Here is a 22,487-nt window from a genome sequence, read left to right as displayed (position 1 = left end):
GAACTTAGTCTTTACAGATTCTCTCTCTCTTTCGGGTTCACTGCCTCCTTGTTTCTCACAGCTCTCTTTCAGGTTCATGATTTAGGATGCTAATTTTTCCACTTTCTGTTTAGGCCTCGCTGACTGGCTGTCAAATCAGTTCCATTGACTGTCTGACAAGTGAATTCTATTGCTCCCCCAAAGGCTGCAAGGAAGGTAATGAGACTATGTAGGGAATTATTTTCTTTAAAATGCTGTTTGTCTTCAAGTCTCCTTTAGAAACAACTGGGGGCATGGGAAGGGATATGAAACCACAGTGCATTCCTTATACCTGCACCGCATTTGGAATCCACATAGGGACCACCACTCGAAGAACTACAGTGCATTCCTCACACCTGCCATAAATAAGGCTGCAATTAAATGTGCATTATTTTATTAAAGCCAACCTTGGTAAGTGATATCATTCAACCTTTAGTACACTATCTGGTACTCTACTTTCTGTCATTCTGAAAAGGCTTTGAGATGTGGCAAGTTTGACTAAAGAAATGACTGGAGTGTGTGGATGTTTGGATTTGCATCCCCAAAAATCACAACTTACAGCAGCACAGTGATTTCTTAAGCTCCAACTGTGCAAAAACTGAAGTCCGTACATAACTGTACATAGGAGCAGTGCCATGGAACTCAGCATCAGTGCAGACTGTAAACTCTGTGGGAAAGATACTCTCTACTATGTGACTATACTGCATCTAGAACAACAGGGCCTCAGCCCTAGCTGGGGCCTTTGCATGACACCACAGTAAACATAATAAACAGTCTTTCTAGTGAGGCAGTATCTTTTATTGGATCAACTTCTGTATAAAAGATATTGCCTCATATCTCTCTAATATCCTGGGACCAACATGGCTGCAACACACCACAAACAATTTCTAAAGCACCACATTTTTCCCATGCATGCACTCAGAATGCCTGCTGAAGTCAGTGGTTTCCTGTGCATGTGTCTGAGGAAAGAATCTGGTCCTACGACAGCAACATTTTTATTTATTCATTTATGTAAAGTCATACAGCCAAGACTGTCCAAACTGGCAGGTACCTACTCTTGCTTTGCTTTTTGTTTTTTTAAGCATGTAATATACTAACTCAGTTCTTCAAATCTATTGGTTATTTTAAAATGACATCATGATATTAAGTTTCTGCATCTCACGTAAAATGTTTGCTGCAGTTTCTGGCTATTAATAATTTTTAACTGGATACATTTCTCCATGAAGAGACTGATCCAGTCTCACACTAATGAGCTATATTAAAGACCTAATGAATTGTCACTCTGACAGAACGACCCTTTTGCTTTAGGACTCTAGGCTAAGGACACATTTATAATAATGGAAAAATCATTTTTGCTGCTCCAGGAAATGCTAGAAGAACTTAAAAAAAAAAAAAAAAAAAAAAAACAACAACGTAACTGGGAAGCCACTTCAAAATTAAGCAAATACTACTAATTTATGCCTCAGACCTGCAAAGACAAAAGCACATACTTTGCTTTACACACAGAGTAGCTCTATTTAATTCAATTAGAATACTCGTAGTAGATAAAGCTAAGCATGTGATTACATCTTGGAGGATCAGGGCCTTAGCACAATACAGACTTTCATAATGCACTTCAATGCCTGTTCAAAGCCATGTAAAATGTTTTATTGTTTTAAATTGTCTGTATTCCGGAAGAAAACAGATGGAACGACTAGAAGGCTCCAACTGACTGACTTGCTTCCAAGATAGGCAAATTCATTCTGAATGTTTAGTGCAAAAGCTGAGCCAGAGACTGGGTTTCCAATGTATTATTCTGTTTGTTCAGCCCCACTTATGAGCTTAGTAATGAACATAATATCAATACTTAACACTAACATGGGGCTTTTCCTCTTCAATGCACTTTAAAAACATTATCTAATTAATTCTCACAATATTCTTGTTATCATAGGTATTTATTATTATTAACAACAATAATATTAATAAGAACAAAAGGGGAAGAAAATAGTTTTAATTTTTTTTTTTTTTTGTCTTTTACCTTGTTGCGGAACTGATCTCTTTACCCAGGACAGGATTCTGACACACATTGATGTGTTTTATACCTTCTAGTCTGACACTGCCTTTCCTTCCCACTTTCCATCCCCAAGCAGTCTCCCAAATTTGGGCCCAACCCTGCAAACCTTTAATCACATGAGTTAATAGGCCTATCTGTGAGAGGATACGAGTTACAGCATCAGTCGCACAATGAAGGACATTCTATTTTTTTTTTTTTTTTTAAGATAACTGAAGGAACACTATAGCTTAGTCAGTCTTGTGCTTATTTTTTTGTAAGTGTGTAAACTAATTTAAGCCACAGCTACCAGTAGTGTCGTAAATTCAGAGGCAAAAATAGAAAAACTCACTTTCATTTGGTTTGCCTCCCTTTATGAGAGTACACTATCATACCAACATTGCCTACCATTGAGAGCTCTATGCTGTACTTTCCATGTATGCGCTGCCGGGGCTATTCTGTGTGCATCTGTCAGTTGATCTTTCTTGCCAAAGCAGCCTCCAGAAAGATGCTGAGGTCTCCTTCTATGTGAGGCAAGCTAACGTTTCATTTGACAATGGGTCTTATATTTTCTCTCTAGTACGGACAGTGTGTGAATGGGTAGCATGTGTAATATATAGTTATTCAATCGGTCACTAAAAAAAAAAAAAAAAAGTTGAGTTTGTGTTATATTTAACTTACTTTTTCATTCCATGCCCACAATCCAATTCCAAGAAATGCTATGCCCAGAAACTGAAAGAAACAAGAGGAAATTGGGGTAAGAACTGTGAATTGACTGTTACAAATATTTCATATATCGATTACCCCTTCATCTTCACCCCTCTGGCTGGGAACCTCTGTACCTCTAACAGTAATGTCGAGACTGGGCACGACAGCACAGAAAAAATACAACAGCTTCTCCTACAATTCCACAATCAGAGAATGAAAGACTGCTTTCTTGGCACAGAGAACAGCCAGAAAACAGCAGGATAAGGGGGAAGATCCCTAATGCTGCACAGCCCACTTAATGCTTTCCCACATACGCATCTCAGATGCCATGAATGTCACCTCCTCAACCACTCCACAAATCAGCTCAAAGAAATATCTCCCAAGACTTGCATAAGCCAAGATCTGTGACAGGACAACACAACAAACCATCATCATTTTGCAGCCAGCTGTACAGAGCCGCTTTCCTTGCAAAGCACAATAAAAGAAATTCGGCTAGAAGGAGGAAGCACTAAAATCCATATTCATGACCAGGTACAGTTATGTTGCCCACATTATGGCCTATTAAACCTAAATCAATGGGTACATTTTTAAACCAGAACTGTCATCAGAAAAAACTACCAGAGATAATCCTAAAATAAACCTAAACAAGCATAATGTTATAGCTTTCTATTTATTGGTTGCTTTTATATTTCACGATGAACAAGCTACTTCAGTAGGCCATGCAGCCAACAATACACCATATCTTTGCATATCTCAGAATGGCATAGCACATTTTAAAACTATTGATCTCTCTCTACATTCAAAAAATATTAAATACCATTAACTAAATGAATAAAATGACTAAATCTTGCATTCCCAAAATATGCACTTGTTTCCTTTCTGAAGCAGAACTTGCAGAGCTGAGCTATACTTGTGGTTTTGGTTCAAAGAGTTTTGCAAAAACTTTCTTCCAGTTTTGCTTCACATGATTTAAATACCTTTCAAGTTCTGGGTTTGCATGAACACCAGAACTAAAGTCTATTGAGACAGATGAGGTTTTATATAGTACTAACTCAAACCACAAATTGGTCCAAGTTAATGGAAACTGAGTCAAGGCTGACAAATTTTGAGTGACTATTTACCATTGATTACATCACAATCATCATGACTTCAGGGGACAGTTGACCATCTAAGGAATTCCTTGTTCCATGGAATATCTTCAGTACTGCATATGCCCATAAGATTAACATGTGCCATGTTGCTGTAGGATTGTGTAACAGTCAAAAAGTTGAGGCTTTAATATAAACAAACACACACAAAATAACAGCTAATAACCAATGAGCAAAAGAACTACTTAGAAATAATTCCAGGGACAATGAACTGTAATCACTACAATCACTCCTCTTTGGCAATAGGAAAATGTTGTTTTATTCATGTTCGATGGTTTCTAGGCATATTACTAGTTCAGTTGAAGTGTATGTTTGGCTGCTGTGGCCCAGCAATACATGCATACCAGCTTCTTTGGTCATCCAGGAGACTCTAGGATGACCCTGCACCCACGCCGCTTCTCGCATCTCCAATTGGCCGGGAATGGCGAACTGCGGCCACTGGGAGCTGCGGGGGGGGCCGTGCCCGCGGACAGTCAACGTAAACAACGTAAACCGCGTGCCGAAGGTTGCCGACCCCTAGATTAAAGTTATTGATATAACTCCCTCACATGACTGCTACTAAACTCTGACTTTATTTGCAAATGTGATGCTCATGCTAGGAGTCAGTCTATTTGACCTCTGTGCAATGGCTGGAGGCCGATGTAAGGAGATCTTTGTAAATGTTGGGTGAAGTCCAAAGGGACTTCACCCAAAAGAAACACACAGCTACCCCTCAACAAAAGTAAGGAAGGGGAAGGCTACAATAAAAGCAAAACAGAACAAAAAACCTCAAGGATCAACTAATTACTGTTGCAATAAAGAATGTAAAAACAGGAAGGGAGCGTAGGTCCAAGTTAAAATGTGGGAACCAGAGGGGCACACAGAGATTGCTTAGAGAAAGCATCTAAGCAATCAGGGGACGCTGGCTGGATATATGATCTATGGGGTGAAAGGAAATAGGTCCCACAGTCACACAAAAATCCCATCACCACCAGCACTGGTCAACCTCCTCAATTGAAGGAGCCAGACAGACAAATTTGAAGACTGAAGTCCTCTGTTTCTCCACAGAACTGATACAGCATAGACCGTGGTATAGCAAGTTTTCTCCACACCTTGTCAGCATGACTGGATTTGTCCTACAGGGGTCACGCTAGTAGCATTTCAGGTTATACAATTCAGATCAGATCCTCAAATGGTATAAGTCAATGTGACTCCACTGAAGTCCATGGAGCTATACCAGTTTACACCAGACAAGGTGCTGCTCCTTCAAGTACATTTTAGTCCTTCGCCTCTCTGTTGAGACTGCCAACAAGGGTTCCAGTTAGTGGCATGGGTGGTAGATGTTTTTTGCAATACACCTCTACCCTAATATAACGCTGTCCTCAGGAGCCAAAAAATCTTACCACGTTATAGGTGAAACCGCGTTATATCGAACTTGCTTTGATCCGCCGGAGTGCGCAGCCCCACCCCCACAGCGCTGCTTTACCGTGTTATATCCGAATTCGTGTTATATCTGGTCGCGTTATATCAGGGTAGAGGTGTATTAGAGACCTGCCCACTGTTCAAATTCAAAGCCAGTTTGAATTGGGTGGGTTACAAATCAATAACCTAGAGACAAAAGGCTCTATATACCAATTCCCTGATCCACCTAGTCCCCCAACCCTACTAAACTTTTACTACTTTCCTATGTCCCTGAATAAAAAGGGGAAATGGCTGTGTACTACGACATAATACCCTGAACCTTTGCCATTTTTTGTACGTATCCCTGCAAAGTTACTTTCAAGAAGTCAGCAAGTACCAAGCTCTAAAAACACATAATCCTGACAATGTTTTCCTGCCGTGAAGGAAAAATGAAGGGGCAGCTGGGACTCCATGCAACATCCACTGTAAAATCTATTTCACTGAGTAAATGTCATGATAGGAATTGACTTTGTGAATTAAATGAAGTGTGCTGTTACCCAAAAGTTATTGCAGGGTTCAGAGTTGAAACTCCTATAAATGATCTATCAGGTAAACAGAATGGGCATTAAACATCTCCTCTCCCCACACTGCCTGCTTACTAAATGGTACTGTGTAGCAGGATTAACTGCAATGTGAGATAATGCTTGTCAAATTATTAAATCCATAATATACACCACTCCAGCATGCAGTGAGAGAGCACTTTTAAAATACCTAACAAACAACTTTAAGGCAGGAGAGATCTACACCATTGCAATGTAAGCAAGCAAAGCCTCTAATATAGAAAGAAAAACAAGGGGGGATGGGGCAGTGTGCGCACACGTGTGTGCTTTTCTCCTCTGGCTTTAAAAAGAGCTCACTACAGCGCCAACTATATATGAACTAGTTTGGGGCCATGCAACAGAATGTTGCTTGAATAGCACAAACTGATTTTCTTTGTGGTTTCTCTGCAATAAACTGATACTGTTCATAGATTTTTTTTTTTGGCATTCAGTATATTTTCTCTTAAGATCTGTGTAAATAACTTAGTATACTAATGATTTTTCTTTCCAAAACCACACCAAGGAAATACATTTATCTTTCTGGGAAAAGGAGAGGGGAAACTGTGGGGATTCCCCAGCACTGAACTCAACAGCTTCATAGTGAGTTCACGTCTTTTATGCATTTTTTAAAGAGGCAATTTTAGTTATGTGCCATAAGAATTTCTATAAAACGTTAACTAAATATTAACCGAAACACTCAAAGCTTAACCATGTTTTCAGAAAAGCGCACTGTCAAAAACTTCAGGCCCAAAATTTTACATACCGTTAAAGTTGAATCATTAGCAAATGTCCTCCAGATTATATCCATGTTTGGTTTTAAAAATCAGTATCTCTTGCCCTAAAGGTCTAGCACTCTTGCCCTTATCCGTGCTTGACTCCAGTGAAAGTCAAAGGGGGCTTCGTGCTTACGGCTACAGAATCAGGTCTGACTGTACGTAATTACAATCAAGAGACATGGACAACACTAGCACCGCACTTTACTTATGTTCCACACAAACAAGAAAAGTTGGTACTATGCCCTATGTTTGCATAAGGGGCACATGGAAAGCTTGATTTACATGGGCACCTACAGTAAACAAAAAAAATCTCTCTTCTCTCTCTTTTTTTTTTAAATAACTACCTACTTGGGAATGGAGAGATCAATTCTTAATTCTAGATAAATAACCAGAGAGACGTTAGCTAACAGAATTTAAGTTACCTGACAATGCACTTTTAGATATACGGCTCCCATTTCAGGCCGTGATGGGACACGATACATCAGACCTTAAACCTGCCTTGGCCCAATGACAAGAGAGCATTATCCCCAAGAATTCTGGAATCCAACAGGATCCATTAATCACAGAGAAAGAATCACCACACCAGTTCCAGTGCCCTGACAGGCAAGAGGGAAAGCCCTGTCCTCCATCTGGAAGAGACGATGATTAGACCATAACTAATTGTCTGCTGTCTACACCCCACCACCACCAAACACACACTACGTGTTAGAGCAGATTCAGAGTGTCACCTCCTCAGCTGTAAGCAGAGCTAGGAACCATCTGGGATAATCATATTTACCACAGTGGCTGTGACTAACCCAGGAGAGCTGTCATTCACATGGATGTTGAAATTCCCCAAGACAGACAGCCCTAGCCTCTCCAACAACAGGCTCCAAAGACCACTCTGGCAGCCCTGACAGGAAGCCTGGGGGAGTAGCATGGTGATCTGTACTCTACAAGGACACCCTCCGCCCTCCCCCAACCCAGTCAGCCTCCTCCTAGCACCTGCATACCAGATAGACACACTCCTTTAAGAGCAATAGGGCACTTTCTACATCTGAGGTCAGATGCAAAATGCACACTTAATACTGACTCCAAGGCTGACTTTCTTCCTCGTATGGATTTTTTTTAACCTCTTTCCATATGGAGGAAGGGGCCTTCTCTGCATCAGTGTCTAGAACTTCAGCTACTGACTTACTGAAAGCCTATTAGGTCTCTTCCCCTTCTGGGTCTTTCCCCTTGCCAAGACCAGGCACCCTTAAATTCCTTACTCTTACACGGTGCTCTTTCACATATTCTTTCAATAACCATATGTGCTTTAATAATCTTATATTTAAAAAAAAAAAAGATTCCCTCATTTTCTTCACTGTAACTTTTAAGTACATCAAGTTCTCAGTGCACCCTACCTGTTTTATCAGTCCTCTTTTGTTGTTAAATGTTTCTACTTCATCTTCCACAAATAAACAATCTGGATTGTTTTTTCATTTCCTCTATTTCAACAGGGAGAGAATCCACTATGGCTTATAATCAGTGTCATAGGGCCACTACTGCTGCTGATTAATATCATGCAGAACCATACAGAGATACTGAGGCCCTGAGCTTCGAGGTATCCAATCTTTGGTTACTCCCTCCAATACTCCCTTTTTGTTTTTGTTTTTTATTCTGTACTGTATTATTTGCAATCCAAATCAGGGCCTAAGTGTGCATGTAGTTTTGTGGCTAGAAAGCTCTGTCCCCAGGGGCGTAAGTACAAAACAAAGATTTGTTTCATGATTTCTTTTTCTATTAATTTTTCCAATTTAAAATTTTCCTTACACTGTTGGAAACACAAAACACAACAGCATTGAGTTAATGCAGGGGAACAAGAAATTGAAGCTGCCTAGGAGCACAGCGTGAAATTGACCAGCCTAGTTGCAGAGTTCAAACTGTGTGACATACAAAAGTGAACATTTATTTCTCACTATTAATTAGATTTTTAAAATTACTTCAATGTTAACCTCAGCTGTTAATAACTCAGAGTAAGGGGTTTTTTATACATTATTTTTATTTTAACAATGAGCCTTCAAGTTTTGAAGTATGTTACACCCTTTCCAGACTTAGGCCAAACAATATAATCACACAGGAAGGAGCTAGTAGAAATTAAGTTGATCTTTTTGGACTGAAGTGCCAAGACTGCAATTCTAAACTATACTAAAATCCTGTATTCTTCATCTTCTGGGATGTGCCATTTGCTAGATAACGTCAAAGTAGAAATTGGAACTGTAAATCAAGAATCAGATGTTTCAGCAGTATGAACTAGGTATAATATTAAATACAGGTTTGAATTGAAACCCTAGATCCTAACACTGGATCTGTCTAAGAGACAAAACCAAGACACCGACTACAAGTGTTTCTAAACACGGAGTTTCAAATTTCAGATCCAAATCTGAACTTTCCCAAAGTTCAGGGTGTTTGGATTTGTCCCATTAAGGAGATTGGTTCAAGCTGTGAACTCTGATCTGAAACCAGATCTCAGGTTTTGGTTTGGGCTCCATCTCTAATAAGAACAGATTATGCTTAAGCATTCTAAATCAAACCAGAATATGAAATACCAATTGCTCAGAGTATAATCTCCTCTGTGATACTTCTACTAAAAAGAGCCAAAAAAAGTACATATGAGTTACAACTAACTCCGCTGTTTTTCTAACTTTATACAGTTTGCATAAGAAAGTTGTACTAAATCCTTGTGGTTAAACTGGCTTTCTTTGAAGGGATAAAACTGCATAATGATAACAGAGATGAAACTTACAAATACATCACTTTGGTAGGGCAAGGAAGGAGGGAAGACCCCATTCTTGCAAGGGCAAGGAAGGAGGGAAAGACCCCATTCTTGCAAGGAAAATCAAAGGGTCGAAAAACAAACAAGACGACTGAAGGATAAAACTATTCATAAAAAAAAAAAAAATCCATATTATTGCATTTGGAAATGGCAAAAAGCTTTGGTAAATGCTGTATTTTGCGCGCAGTTCAATGTTGTTTTGTACATAAGTGTGAAAAGGTAAATATAAACAAAATAGTTTAATAAGCAGTATATACATGTGTATTTTGGGCCAGATCCGCAGTGGTAAATTACCATAGGTCCATAGACTTTAATGAGATTTACACCCCTTGAGATACTGGCCCTTTGACTGGAGTTGAGGCTTATTTTGGTAAAATATTGTCATTAATTGCAAAAAGTGACTAATAGGAGGATATATATGACTTGAGCCAAAGGAAACCCATCCCATACTGTAGCCTAGAACATCACAATCTCCAACCTATAGTAAGAGTTATGAGTTAGATATTAGGAAAAACTTCCTAATTGTCCGGGTGGTTAAGCACTGGAACAAATTGCCTAGAGAGATTGTGGAATCTCTGTCATTGGAGGTTTTTAAGAATAGATTAGACCACCACCTGTCAGGAATGGTCTAGTTATTATGCAGTCCTGCCTTGAGTGCAGGGGACTGGACTAGATGACCTATTGAGGTCCCTTCCAGTTCTTCACTTTTATAATTCTAGAGGAAGCAGGAGGATTGGAACAGCATTCCCAGTTCTGCTGCCACCAAACTTGTTGGTAGGAAAAGACAAGCGCAACCTATTCCTTGAAGACCCTTACAGAGGATCAGAAGATGTATATATTCTCCTCCCCTTCAGCCCCCAAAACAGAAATCTCTGTACCCTTCCCTCTCAAAGGCAACTGAAGCAAGAGCAGGGGCCTACCAGAGGAAAGGATCAATGCCCAAACTACCACAAGGACAGATATACTATAGTGATGAATGACACAAGAATGCTAAAATAAAATGAAAGCCTGTGGTAGAAGAATGGGGTTTCATCATGAAACCAGTGAGTTTCTCCAGGGATCACTTTGGGATTAGTTTGGAGTTTTCAATTGAAAACTACAAAACCAAAACTTCCAGCAAACCTCAAAGAGATGTGAACATATACACAAAACACTCTAGTCACCATAAACATGCTAACCAAAACCCAGTGTATTTCCCACAACTCTTATACAAATATCCCACCTTGTGTGCCCAATTCTGCCTTCATTTACATGCAAGCCAGTCAGCAGAATTCTCTCCCCTCACATTTGAGAGAGAAAGAGAAATATTCTGTTTTCAGTCAAGCGTCAACTAACTTCATTTTAGTCACAAGAACTATTCTGGATCCATACCAGCCTAAAAGAGCAGAATTTTATCCTCTGTCTACAAATTACTCTAGATATTTTACAGAAAAGGGGCCCAATTCTCTCTTGCCTTGCATCTTGTATACCCATTTAGACCTGTGCAAAATGACTACAGAAGGTGCATGGTGGCAGAGAATCAGACCCAATGTGTCTTCAATATTCCTTGTTTGGAGGCAGACCCTCTAAAAACCTTGTTGTCAAATCTTTGAAGAGCAGGTAAGGGAGAACAAATATTTAGAAAGTCCTTTAAAATAGAATACTTGGCATTATACAACAGTGGTGCAACACTTTCTACAAGATTAATTTTACAACCCTCAGCCTTCCACTCATGAATGTCGATGTAAAGCAAAAACTACATTCAAATTTCTCTCTAGTAAATCAATTACTTGAGAATAATTAGACAGCGTGTAACAATACTTTTATCATTTCACTGTCCTCAACTGTTTACATGCAGTGAACAAAAGTTACATAATAAAGAATATTGCTATATATTTTATTCTATAATCTCTCTATTCTTCTCTCAGTATTAATTCACATGCTTAGATACATTCATAAGCAATAATCCCCTGCCTAGCACTTCAGTGTTTTCAGAGGTGGGTCAAACAATAAACATTTCAAGTTACATACATCCTTCTCTAAGCGTTATTAATCTTGTTGGCTAGCAGGAGAAACAAAGCACTCGGGTATGTTCAGTTCTTTGTTGTGAGGGGTACAGCACTTTACAAAACAGCATATAGTTTAAAAAGTAACAGTAAATAATGGTGCAAAACTAAAATAGTTGTACATTGTAAGGACAAATGTAGATTGATCACTTATTACATCACACACAATTTTTTTTAATTTCAGTTGACACTCTTATTAAAACAAAGAATTTAGAACAGACTACCAACCAAAAGCATCTCAGCTGCAATCTAAGTAGTAAAGGGGTTAGGTAATATACCATCGTCACATACCACTGAATGCCAATATGTCCTGTGTGAGGAAGATTTATAAAAATAAAACAGGCTTGACAAATCATTCCTGTATGCAGTTGCTTCCTTTTACACCCTTACAATAACAATAGAATGCACACTTTCCTATACAATAGAAAGGGACCAGAGCTGTAAAGTTTTGACTCAGATTAGAACTTTCTCAAAATTCGGGGATTTTTTTAGATCCATCTCTACTATGTGTGCATGAACTTCCTTGCTATGAGTAGTGACAAAAACTTCTTATTACAACCTTTTAAAACAAAACTGTTAAGCTAGTAGGCCCAAAATCATCACTATGTCAGCAAAATTTATGTCACTCAGGGGTGTGACTATTTCACCCCTGTGACTGACATGAGTTACACCGACATAAGCGCTAGTGTGCACAGCACTACGACAGCGGGAGAAACTCTCCCGCCAGCTGCCACCCCCAGGAGTGGGGTTTTTATGCAAATGGAAGAGCTCTCTCCTGTCAGCATAGAGCATCTTCACCAGACGCTTCAGCAGCGCAGCTATATCGGTACAGCTGCGCCGCTGTAGCGTTGTACATGTAGACACGGCCATATCCACAGCATTTTAGACTGTCTTCATCCACATTGTGGTTCTCTCTTTCTGTGACTGTCTACTATGTACTCTAAGCCCTCCAGACAGCACGATTTCACTCTTTATCCTGGGCACATGAATGAAACAGGCATAGAATGAGTAAGAGCAATGTACATAGTTGCATCTTCACTCAGTCCTCTGGGTTTTTGTACAGTCACTTTACAGATTGTGGCATTGCTTGGTGGGGTTGCTTTGTTCTAAGAAAAAAATGTTTTTCATGGATCATGACTGCATGAAGAATACGCAACTTTTTGAAGTACCATCAGTAAAACATGGGCCTTCTTTAAGTTGTTACAAGTCACTGAACTGACTCTAAAATGTACTACTGCTCTAAGACAATCCTTCCCTAAGCAATATTTCTCTCGCCTGTACTATGGTGCACTCATAGCCACAATACACTAGAGAAATATTTTAAAAGGTGGGACACTGATTAAATTCTTCCTATAATTTTTTTCCAAGAGTATTTTTTTTTTTGTATTAAACTTTTTTTGGTCAATCCTGAACTGATATGAAGCACAGGCATTCATTTCAGTTTCTTTAAATCATCCTCCAAGAGGAAGAATATTTCGACTAAACCTGAATTGAAATACAATTTGTAATTTAAAAAACTCAGTTCATTATTCATAGGCCTTCGCAGAATTTGATTTTTATTTTATAATTTTGACAGATAAAAATAAAGCATTTTTTATTTTATTTCTAAGCTTTTTTTTTTTTTAACCAATTTTTATTGGATTTTAATTTTCAGTTGTGGGAAATTTTGGGGTCAGCCAACGAAGTGAAAAGCACAGCTTGAAAGATGACTGAGAAGGCAGCTCACCTGCCTATCCAATCAGTATAGCAGCTTTCATCTAGGCTAAAACACCACATAAAGGGAATAAGGGGGGTTAGAGCCAAGAATCTGCCTCCTTCCTTTCCCATAACTTTTCCATTCTCAGCACCAGCCGGCACAGGATTTCATTTAAAGCTGGTTAACCACAGAGGGTCACCATGGGAAAGCAAACAGCTGAGAGCACACATTATATGTTCATATAAATTGACAGATGTACTGTAATACTTATGAAAAATATGTTGGCCTAGAGCCCATTAATTGTTTGCCCTTGAGCCATGGCCAGCAGGAAAGCTCCAAGCAATATGATTAGTGAAAGAAGATACCAGGGGTGATTGCTACCTGATTTGATGCACATCAAAGGCAGCCAGCTATAGATGTAAAATAGGCTTTCAGATGTTAAATCTATTCTCTATTCTCATTTTAAATACACATTTTTAAAGATTAATATATATTTTACAAATAATTATTTCCATGATACTTTTGATGGATTCTCCCCCAAATGCAGCTGATAAGAATCGCCCTACTCAATTTTTCACACATTTTCCATTCAGCTGCATCAAAAGACACAGCTGACATTGTACGGTAACCCAAAGTAGAAAAACATATCTGAAAATGCTCTGAGAAAGCTGTGCAACTCCTCTCACAGTACTATATTTTTGTTTGATCCACCTGAATGAAAAATGAATTAGACCTGGATGAGACCAGTTTTAATGTAAAACACTGTGGCTGTTAGTTTATTCTTCTTCTATTCTTTTTTGTTAATCTTGCAGTAGGTTGTAGATAGAGTGGGCAGCCCAACATAATTTTGAGTGCAAAGTCAGTTGTCGCTACTCTTATTGCTTTTTGAAGCTATTTAATTCAGATTGGTTTTGCAGGACATCTGTTTTCTGTTACAGATGTTACATGTATTTATTTTATTGCTCATTGGTGGTGCAATCAATGCTGTGTTGTAAGCAATACCAACCATAGGTTAGTGATGCCCTAAAGGCTCAAATCCCTCTCTTCTTGGCCATAACACAAACTAATGCATTGGAAACCAGAACAAGGAGGGTGCATTTCTGGATGAGTCCAATTTTTTTCCACTCAGACATATGAACAGCAGTTTAAAACAGTTAAAGTGAGTAACTGTTTCCAAGCTCACAGCATTAGAATCACTTTCCAAATTCAAGTCCTAGTACTAGAACATGTACTTTATTTGAAGCCAAGATATTACAGATCTTTTTCTGGAAAACATACAGTATTCATGCACACACACCTCTTTGCAGAATACAAGCGTGAAAATTAAAAAGCGTGCTTTCATGCAGTCCACCAAATTCCCTAACACCGCTATTGTTCTTACTGTACAAAAAAAACAGACTTCTTTTAAAAAACCCAAACAAACCAAAAAAACCTGGACATCAAAAGTTTAAGGTACTGTATTTAACTCCCTCTCTCAGGCACTCCACCAAAAATACACCACTTACCCAACCTTAACTTTTACCCCTTCCAGGCCACACTTCATGCTCCCCCAGCCTTTTGTCCCTCTTCATACCCCACCAGTCTCCTGGTCCTCCACGGCCCCTGCATCTGGAGACTTGGGAGCGCTGCTCCATCTATCACTACTCCATGGGCTCCTACCCAAAAGCCAAACTCAGTGCCCTGCTACATTTCCTGACCAGTCTCTTTCCCTCATCCATGCCATCCCACCTCTGGCTCAGCCCAGCAGCCACAGCAGCATTGCCTGAAATCAGTTTATATTTTTAGAAACAATTGAAAATAATTGTAAGTTGCCCGGTATATGCAGGAAAACAGCTTTGTATGAGCACAGCGCAAGCCATGGCCAAGAGTGGCAGGAAAGAGGGAAGAAAAAGGAAACAAACAAAAAAAGGAAGAAAAAGATATGGCATCCTTACAGCATTTCTCTGCAACTAGCCCAACATACAGGGTAGGGAGGTGGTCAAGCCCAGGACTCTTCATTCTGGCCCCAAAAAGGAAACAGAATAAGGCGGCAAAGAAAGCAATATTGCTCTGGTGGGCAATATTGCAAGACAGACATTTTCCCAGGTCCTTCCTCCTGCTGGTGCCTGGGAGCTTCCTGCCTGGAGGGAGAGAGACTTCCTCTGACTACTCTTTATATCCTTTTTCTGTCTAATGAGCACATAGTTAATTCCTTCCCTACCTGCCTCAGTGAGGGTTATTTATGTGCACCCCCATCACAAGCTCTTTTTATGGGGCTACTGTCACTCTATATAAAGCTGCAAACTGTGATGGAGTCAGATCCTACAAGAAAATTTCACTACAATTTACAAAGCTCCTGTACAATGTCTCGATCTGGAACAGAGGTGGAACCAACCACCACCATAGCAGTTTTCAGGTATCTAAAAGGGTGTCATAAGGAGGAGGGAGAAAACTTGTTCACCTTAGCCTCTAAGGATAGAACAAGAAGCAATGGGCTTAAACTGCAGCAAGGGAGGTCTAGATTGGACATTAGGAAAAAGTTCCTAACTGTCAGGGTGGTTAAACACTGGAATAAATTACCTAGGGAGGTTGTGGAATCTCCATTTCTGGAGATATTTAAGAGTAGGTTAGATAAATGTCTATCAGGGATGGTCTAGACAGTATTTGGTCCTGCCATGCGGGCAGGGGACTGGACTCGATGACCTCTCGAGGTCCCTTCCAGTCCTAGAATCTATGAATCTAATTAAGGCATTTGGTACACCAAGGTCTTAGCTGGCAGGAACTGGTAGTAGTCCTATTTCTTACCAATGAATATGCACTTACACTACTGCATTAGCTATGACATAGGTTTAAGTGGTTGGGGCCTGAAGCAGAGTGCAGGATCATGAAACCAATAGCAGCTATAGAGGTACTGTATTGACACTAAAGTGTGCTCAGAAGAATGCTCAGCAACTTCATTTCAGGGAACTTGGCTCAGCATAACTCAGTCATTTTGCTATTAGCCACAGTGCCGCATCCCACCCACCTCCGCCACCATATACTGGGTCATTTCAACTGACAAGGCTCAGCACTCCATTTATTAGGACTGGTAAGCAAGTGCGTGGGAGGAGGAAAGCAGGGACTGAGTCACTCTAAATGAACAGGCCCACTGTAAGTGAACTCCTCCACTTTCATAAACAGACCTGGACCATGACAGTTTTGTCTTCCTTTTCTCTCATTTGAAAGAAAAATGGCTCTAAAGGTCTAGAAGAAAAGTCAGTAAACAAAAAAATCAGAGATCACACAGGAACCTTCCCGCCAGCAAAACCATATTATCTACCGTGACATTACTGATTCACTGGGTGTTTTGTTTCCATCATCACTGATCATACCTAGTTCTTAATAAAGCACTTTTCCTCAGGAGATCTCAAAGCGCTTTACAAAGGGGGATCAGTATCATTAGAGACATTTTACAGATGGGGAAACTGAGGCACAGAGAGGCAAAATGACTTGCCCAAGGTCACTCCAGGGGTCAGTGGCAGAACTCAGATCTCCTGAGTCATTGTCTAGTGCCTTAGCAACTAGGCCAGGGAGGCCCAACTTTATTACACAGGAGGGCCACATAAACATAAGCACAACCTTTTTTTTTTTTTTTTTTTTTTTTTTTTTTGGAGTGGAGGGGAAGAAACAGAAACAGATTCTACATATTTTAAAAAGATTTAAAGTCACCTGTATTGATTTATATTCTAAGTTCAGCTTGATTCATATGTATTTAGATACATTTTTCTATGTACAGTATTGTCAGTTTACACACTTGTGTAAACTAAACTGATGTAAACATGATGACAAAATGCTAATGAATCAGCTGTTAGTATACTGTCCTGAAGCAGGTCATGGGCCTTATGAAATGCTCTGGTGGACCACGTACAGCCTGCAGGCCATAGGTTGGGCACCCCTGCACTAGGCCATGCTCCCCACCCAAATCACATCCCAAATTAGGATGTGGTATACCTAGACTTTAGTAAGGCATTTGATACGGTCTCGCATGATATTCTTATCGATAAACTAGGCAAATACAATTTAGATGAAGCTACTATAAGGTGGGTGCATAACTGGCTGGATAACCGTACTCAGAGAGTTGTTATTAATGGTTCCCAATCCTGCTGGAAAGGCATAACGAGTGGGGTTCCGCAGGGGTCTGTTTTGGGACCGGCTCTGTTCAATATCTTCATTAACGACTTAGATATTGGCATAGAAAGTACGCTTATTAAGTTTGCGGATGATACCAAACTGGGAGGGATTGCAACTGCTTTGGAGGACAGGGTCATAATTCAAAATGATCTGGACAAATTGGAGAAATGGTCTGAGTTAAACAGGATGAAGTTTAACAAAGACAAATGCAAAGTGCTCCACTTAGGAAGAAAAAAATCAGTTTCACACATACAGAATGGGAAGAGACTGTCTAGGAAGGAATACGGCAGAAAGGGATCTAGGGGTTATAGTGGACCACAAGCTAAATATGAGTCAACAGTGTGATGCTGTTGCAAAAAAAGCAAACATGATTCTGGGATGTATTAACAGGTGTGTTGTGAGCAAGACACGAGAAGTCATTCTTCTGCTCTACTCTGCTCTGGTTAGGCCTCAGCTGGAGTATTGTGTCCAGTTTTGGGCACCGCATTTCAAGAAAGATGTGGAGAAATTGGAGAGAGTCCAGAGAAGAGCAACAAGAATGATTAAAGGTCTTGAGAACATGACCTATGAAGGAAGACTGAAAGAATTGGGTTTGTTTAGTTTGGAAAAGAGAAGACTGAGAGGGGACATGATAGCAGTTTTCAGGTATCTAAAAGGGTGTCATAAGGAGGAGGGAGAAAACTTATTCACCTTAGCCTCTGAGGATAGAGCAAGAAGCAATGGCTTAAACTGCAGCAAGGGAGGTCTAGGTTGGACATTAGGAAAAAGTTCCTAACTGTCAGGGTGGTTAAACACTGGAATATATTGCCTAGGGAGGTTGTGGAATCTCCATCTCTGGAGATATTTAAGAGTAGGTTAGATAAATGTCTATCAGGGATGGTCTAGACAGTATTTGGTCCTGCCATGCGGGCAGGGGATTGGACTCGATGACCTCTCGAGGTCCCTTCCAGTCCTAGAATCTATGAATCTATAAAGATTGTTATTTTAAAGCTTTGCAGTAGTAGATATACATGTGCCGTCACATATGTGAAACAGTCTCTGATCCTAGCCAAACTGTGGGTTTTCACCAGGCCACAAAATGGATTGTTTGACATCCTGGTAACTGTACATTGTAGGCTACCACTCTCGATAGCATATACAAATTGATGCCATCTTCCCAATCCAAACACAGTCAAACTAGGCTCAGCCTACACAAATCTCCTCATCTGTAGGGAAAAAATAATCCCACACAGGAATTTACCAGGCACAACACAAGCATTCTCTCAAACATACAGAATACATAGCTGGATTGTTAATAGTGATTACAAGATCCAGCTACGTTTTCCACCCCCCAGACCTTTCAAGACAGGTGATATTGAACCAGATAGTAGGCTCATTTCTCTACTGCTTTGTACCTTGTGTAGTCCTTTTTCATCTGTGTAAGTTTAGTGCCAAACACTGCCAAACCAGAATGGTAGTGCTTTTTTAGACCCACTTTAGACTGGTGTAAGTGATTACACAAAGATCAAGGCAATGGAGAATTAAAAGCCTCTTGTTTTTAAAGCTACAAATTAGGAAACTCAGCTAAAATGGGTACCTAAAAAAGGCCTCCAGAAACTAATCAAATTTAAAATGGGTACTCCAGAAATTGAGGAGAAACTTCTTGAGTCTCTACATTTCAGGGTAGCATCATGTACTACAGAAACAAGGGGACTTCTTCCCTCCTCTTTAAAATATTGATGTCACTTGCAGCAAGTTACGTCTTGCTAATTCCACAGCTAGTTTATGTGCCACAGGTAATATGTTACTTGTAGTTATACCGCAAATTGTCATTTTAAGTAAAAAAAAATTCTCAGACACCATTAAATAATGTTTTATTAGACTTCTTATATTTCAAGAGGTCTTTTTCTGGTGTGCCACAAAATTAATAAGTTGTATAACTAACCATAAATTTGTCACTCCTGCATTTTTTTTTTTTTAAAACAAGTAGGATTTTTCAATGGGTGTGAAGTGATGTTGGAAAGGGGGCGAACTGGATGGCTACAAATTTTTTCATCTGATGGTCACTAGACAAAACCAGCCCAAGATGACAGTGAATAAAAGCAGCTATCCAACAGCTGTTTGTTGGCTTAGTTGAAAGAGGCTGCTGATCATAGTGAACATGTGTCCACATCAGAAGCACTACCACACATCTGTCGTTCTGAGCAGAGGGGCCAAGGCTTGTCTAGCCATGGAGACAAGAGTCCCTGTTCTTCCCTTACAGAGACCCTGGCCAAAGTTGCTCAATTTGACAAGGCATTATGGGAAGCTTGCACTGCTGTCATCTTTGTTGGAACAGTTGTATGAATAGAAGACTAGTTTCAATAGTGTCGATTTAAATTGTAAGCATTAAACTTGTTTTAAGAAAAAGATGCATAAGAGGAATAGAACTATACAATATTAAAGATTTCTGATCCATTGCAATAGTCAGTGAGCCTGGAATAAACATTTTTATTATATAAATGTTTAGGTTGACTGTAAATATGGACACTATTGGCTAGTTGAGCTAACAATTCATACTGAATTTAGGCACCGGTTGCAAATTATTTTGCTATCTGTTTTTATTCCTATTTCTAAATATGTCATCTCTATAAATTGAAATTCCTTTTGGTTGCAATTACATTACCTCCTACGTAACGTTTTATTTTTCTAGCTTGCATGAGTGCTGGTAGCTAATCCCTCCTGCTGATGCATATCAGTAAGGCAAGCGTATGAGAAAATCTCTGAGACACAAGGAGATGGCATTGTAATAAGTACAGATGGCTTATTGAAAGGAGCAAAGCTAGAAAGGGACTGACACTGCCTTGCTAAGAACCTTCTGCTACATGGCTGCACTCTTGCAGTCAGCCAGCCTTATTCTTCCACTCCTACAGAATTGAGGAGGCGTTCTGAGGTTACACAGCTTACTTACCGGAAGGGGTGCAAACGCCAGCCAGACGACAACCTTTTTCTCCGCACTACCAGCAACAGCTTTGCATTTACAGGTAAGTTCCTATTTCATTTACACAGACGGAGACATTAGCACAAAGGGTCATTAACACAAGACCCAGAGTGATAGCCATGTTAGTCTGTATCAGCAAAAACAACAAGGAGTCCTTGTGGCACCTTAGAGACTAAGGAATTTATTTAGGCATAAGCTTTCGTGGGCTAGAACTCACTTCATCAGATGCATGAAGTGAAAAATACAGGAGCAGGTATAAATACATGAAAGGATGGGGGTTGCTTTACCAAGCGTGAGGTCAGTCTAACGAGATAAATCAATTAATAGCAGGATACCAAGGGAGGAAAAATAACTTTTGAAGTGGTAAGAGAGTGACCCATTACAGACAGTTGACAAGAAGGTGTGAGTAACAGTAGGGAGAAATTAGTATTGGGGAAATTAAGTTTAGGTTTTGTAATGACCCAACCACTCCCATTCTTTATTCAGGCCTTATCTGATGGTATCCAGTTTACAATTAATTCCAGTTCTGCAGCTTCACATTGGAGTCGTTTTTGAAGGTTTTTTTGTTGAAGAATTGCCACTTTTAGGTCTGTTACTGAGTGACCAGAGAGATTGAAGTGTTCTCCTCCTGGTTTTTGAATGTTATGATTCCTGATGTCAGATTTGTGTCCATTTATTCTTCTGCGTAGAGCCTGTCCGGTTTGGCCAATGTACATGGCAGAGGGGCATTGCTGGCACATGATGGCATATATCACATTGGTAGATGTGCAGGTGAACGAGCCCCTAATGGTGTGGCTGATGTGATTAGATGCTATGATGGTGTCCCTTGAATAGACATGTGGACAGAGTTGGCACCGGGGTTTGTAGCAGGGTTCTAGCCCACGAAAGCTTATGCCCAAATAAATTTGTTCGTCTCTAAGGTGCCACAAGGACTCCTCGTTGTTTCAACACAAGACCTTCACTTTAGAAAGCCCTGTAGCCCCTGGAATGTCGGCATTATCTTTAAATAGAGGGGAGAGAAGGAAGCATCTTGTCTCTATCAGCTTGTGGCTAAACAATAGAATGTGTTTAACCAGTTAATGGTGCTTCCTATGTAATGACCCTTGACCTGGACATGGCAGCAAACGGATCTGAAGTGAAAAGCCACAACTTCATTGAACTTAACTTAAGAAAGAGGCAGTCCCTGTCACCCAGACTCTCCCATGCCAGGTATTCTACAGGGTTCCAATGCAGGGATTAGACTAATCCTACTATATGACCCATAACACGGGGTAGACTCTCCTCAGGCTTCCCCCTAGGACTCAGCTCGCTCTTCCAAGTCTGATCACCCACCCACACAAGGGGGACAGAGGGTACAGGAGGGTGGGGACCTCCACCTGTGAAGGCCACGAGGTCTTCCCCTATCTCCTGATCACAAGGCCCATCAGCAAAATCCCAGATCTTTCACTCCTGGGAACAGTGCTTTTTAGCCTTTAAACTGCCCTGGAAACTGCCAGCAGTTGCGAGAAATTAACATCCCTACCAAGTACCATCTCCGTTAATTAACTTTTATTCCTTTTTTTTTTTTTTTTTTTTAACATAATTGTGCCTCCAAGGTGCTGCAAAGAAGATGAAAAAACCCACCAGGCCTCTGCCAATTTGGCCCCTAAGGGAAGAAAAAATTCCTTCCTTACCTCAAAACAGGCAATTGGTCAGACCTGCAGCATCCGCAAAACACAGCTTCAAAGCTACCCGTATAGGGTGGGGAGGTGGGCGGCTGAAACAAAGTAAAAAAGAGGCTCCACATGGGTCGGGCGAGGGCAGGGCCGTAGCAACAAAGAACGTGGCCCCCTCCGAACGGTGGCCCCCTCCGAACATATGTCCGGGCGGGGCCCCTTACAATGCAGAAACTGGAATGCGGTATTTATTTTGCCACTTTTAGGGGCCCCCTTCCTTGCGGGGCCCCCTCCGGTCGGAGGGCGCTCGTTATGCCTCTGGGCGAGGGTTTAAATCAATGAAAGTGGAGAGTGAGGGATCCGCAATCAGCTCCCTTCCTCACCTAGCTGGCTAATGAGTGGCTAGAGACTCTGGAGGGAGTGCGGCCAGCACTGCGTCCCTCAGCATGCATTCTCCTTCCCCCTTCTATTGAGGCTGCTCCCATCAGGTTTTCTACCCATTGAGGCGGGTGTGTGGCAGTGTGTGTT

The 22,487-nt window shown here is 40.4% G+C and overlaps 1 protein-coding gene across 2 annotated transcripts in view; it reads right to left on the bottom strand.

Annotated features, from left to right (window-relative positions):
- Nucleotides 1-22,487, bottom strand: part of TSPAN5 (tetraspanin 5) — a 116,676-nt gene that overhangs the window by 20,778 nt on the left and 73,411 nt on the right. For both annotated transcript variants that reach the window (XM_065405231.1, XM_065405232.1), the window contains exon 2: nt 2,729-2,779. In XM_065405231.1, coding sequence (XP_065261303.1) covers nt 2,729-2,779 — 51 coding nt within the window. The remainder of the gene's footprint in view (nt 1-2,728; nt 2,780-22,487) is intronic.

This window comes from Emys orbicularis, chromosome 5 (assembly GCF_028017835.1).
Source record: "Emys orbicularis isolate rEmyOrb1 chromosome 5, rEmyOrb1.hap1, whole genome shotgun sequence".
NCBI classification, from domain to species: domain Eukaryota; kingdom Metazoa; phylum Chordata; order Testudines; family Emydidae; genus Emys; species Emys orbicularis.
This window is presented reverse-complemented; position numbering and strand designations above follow the sequence as displayed.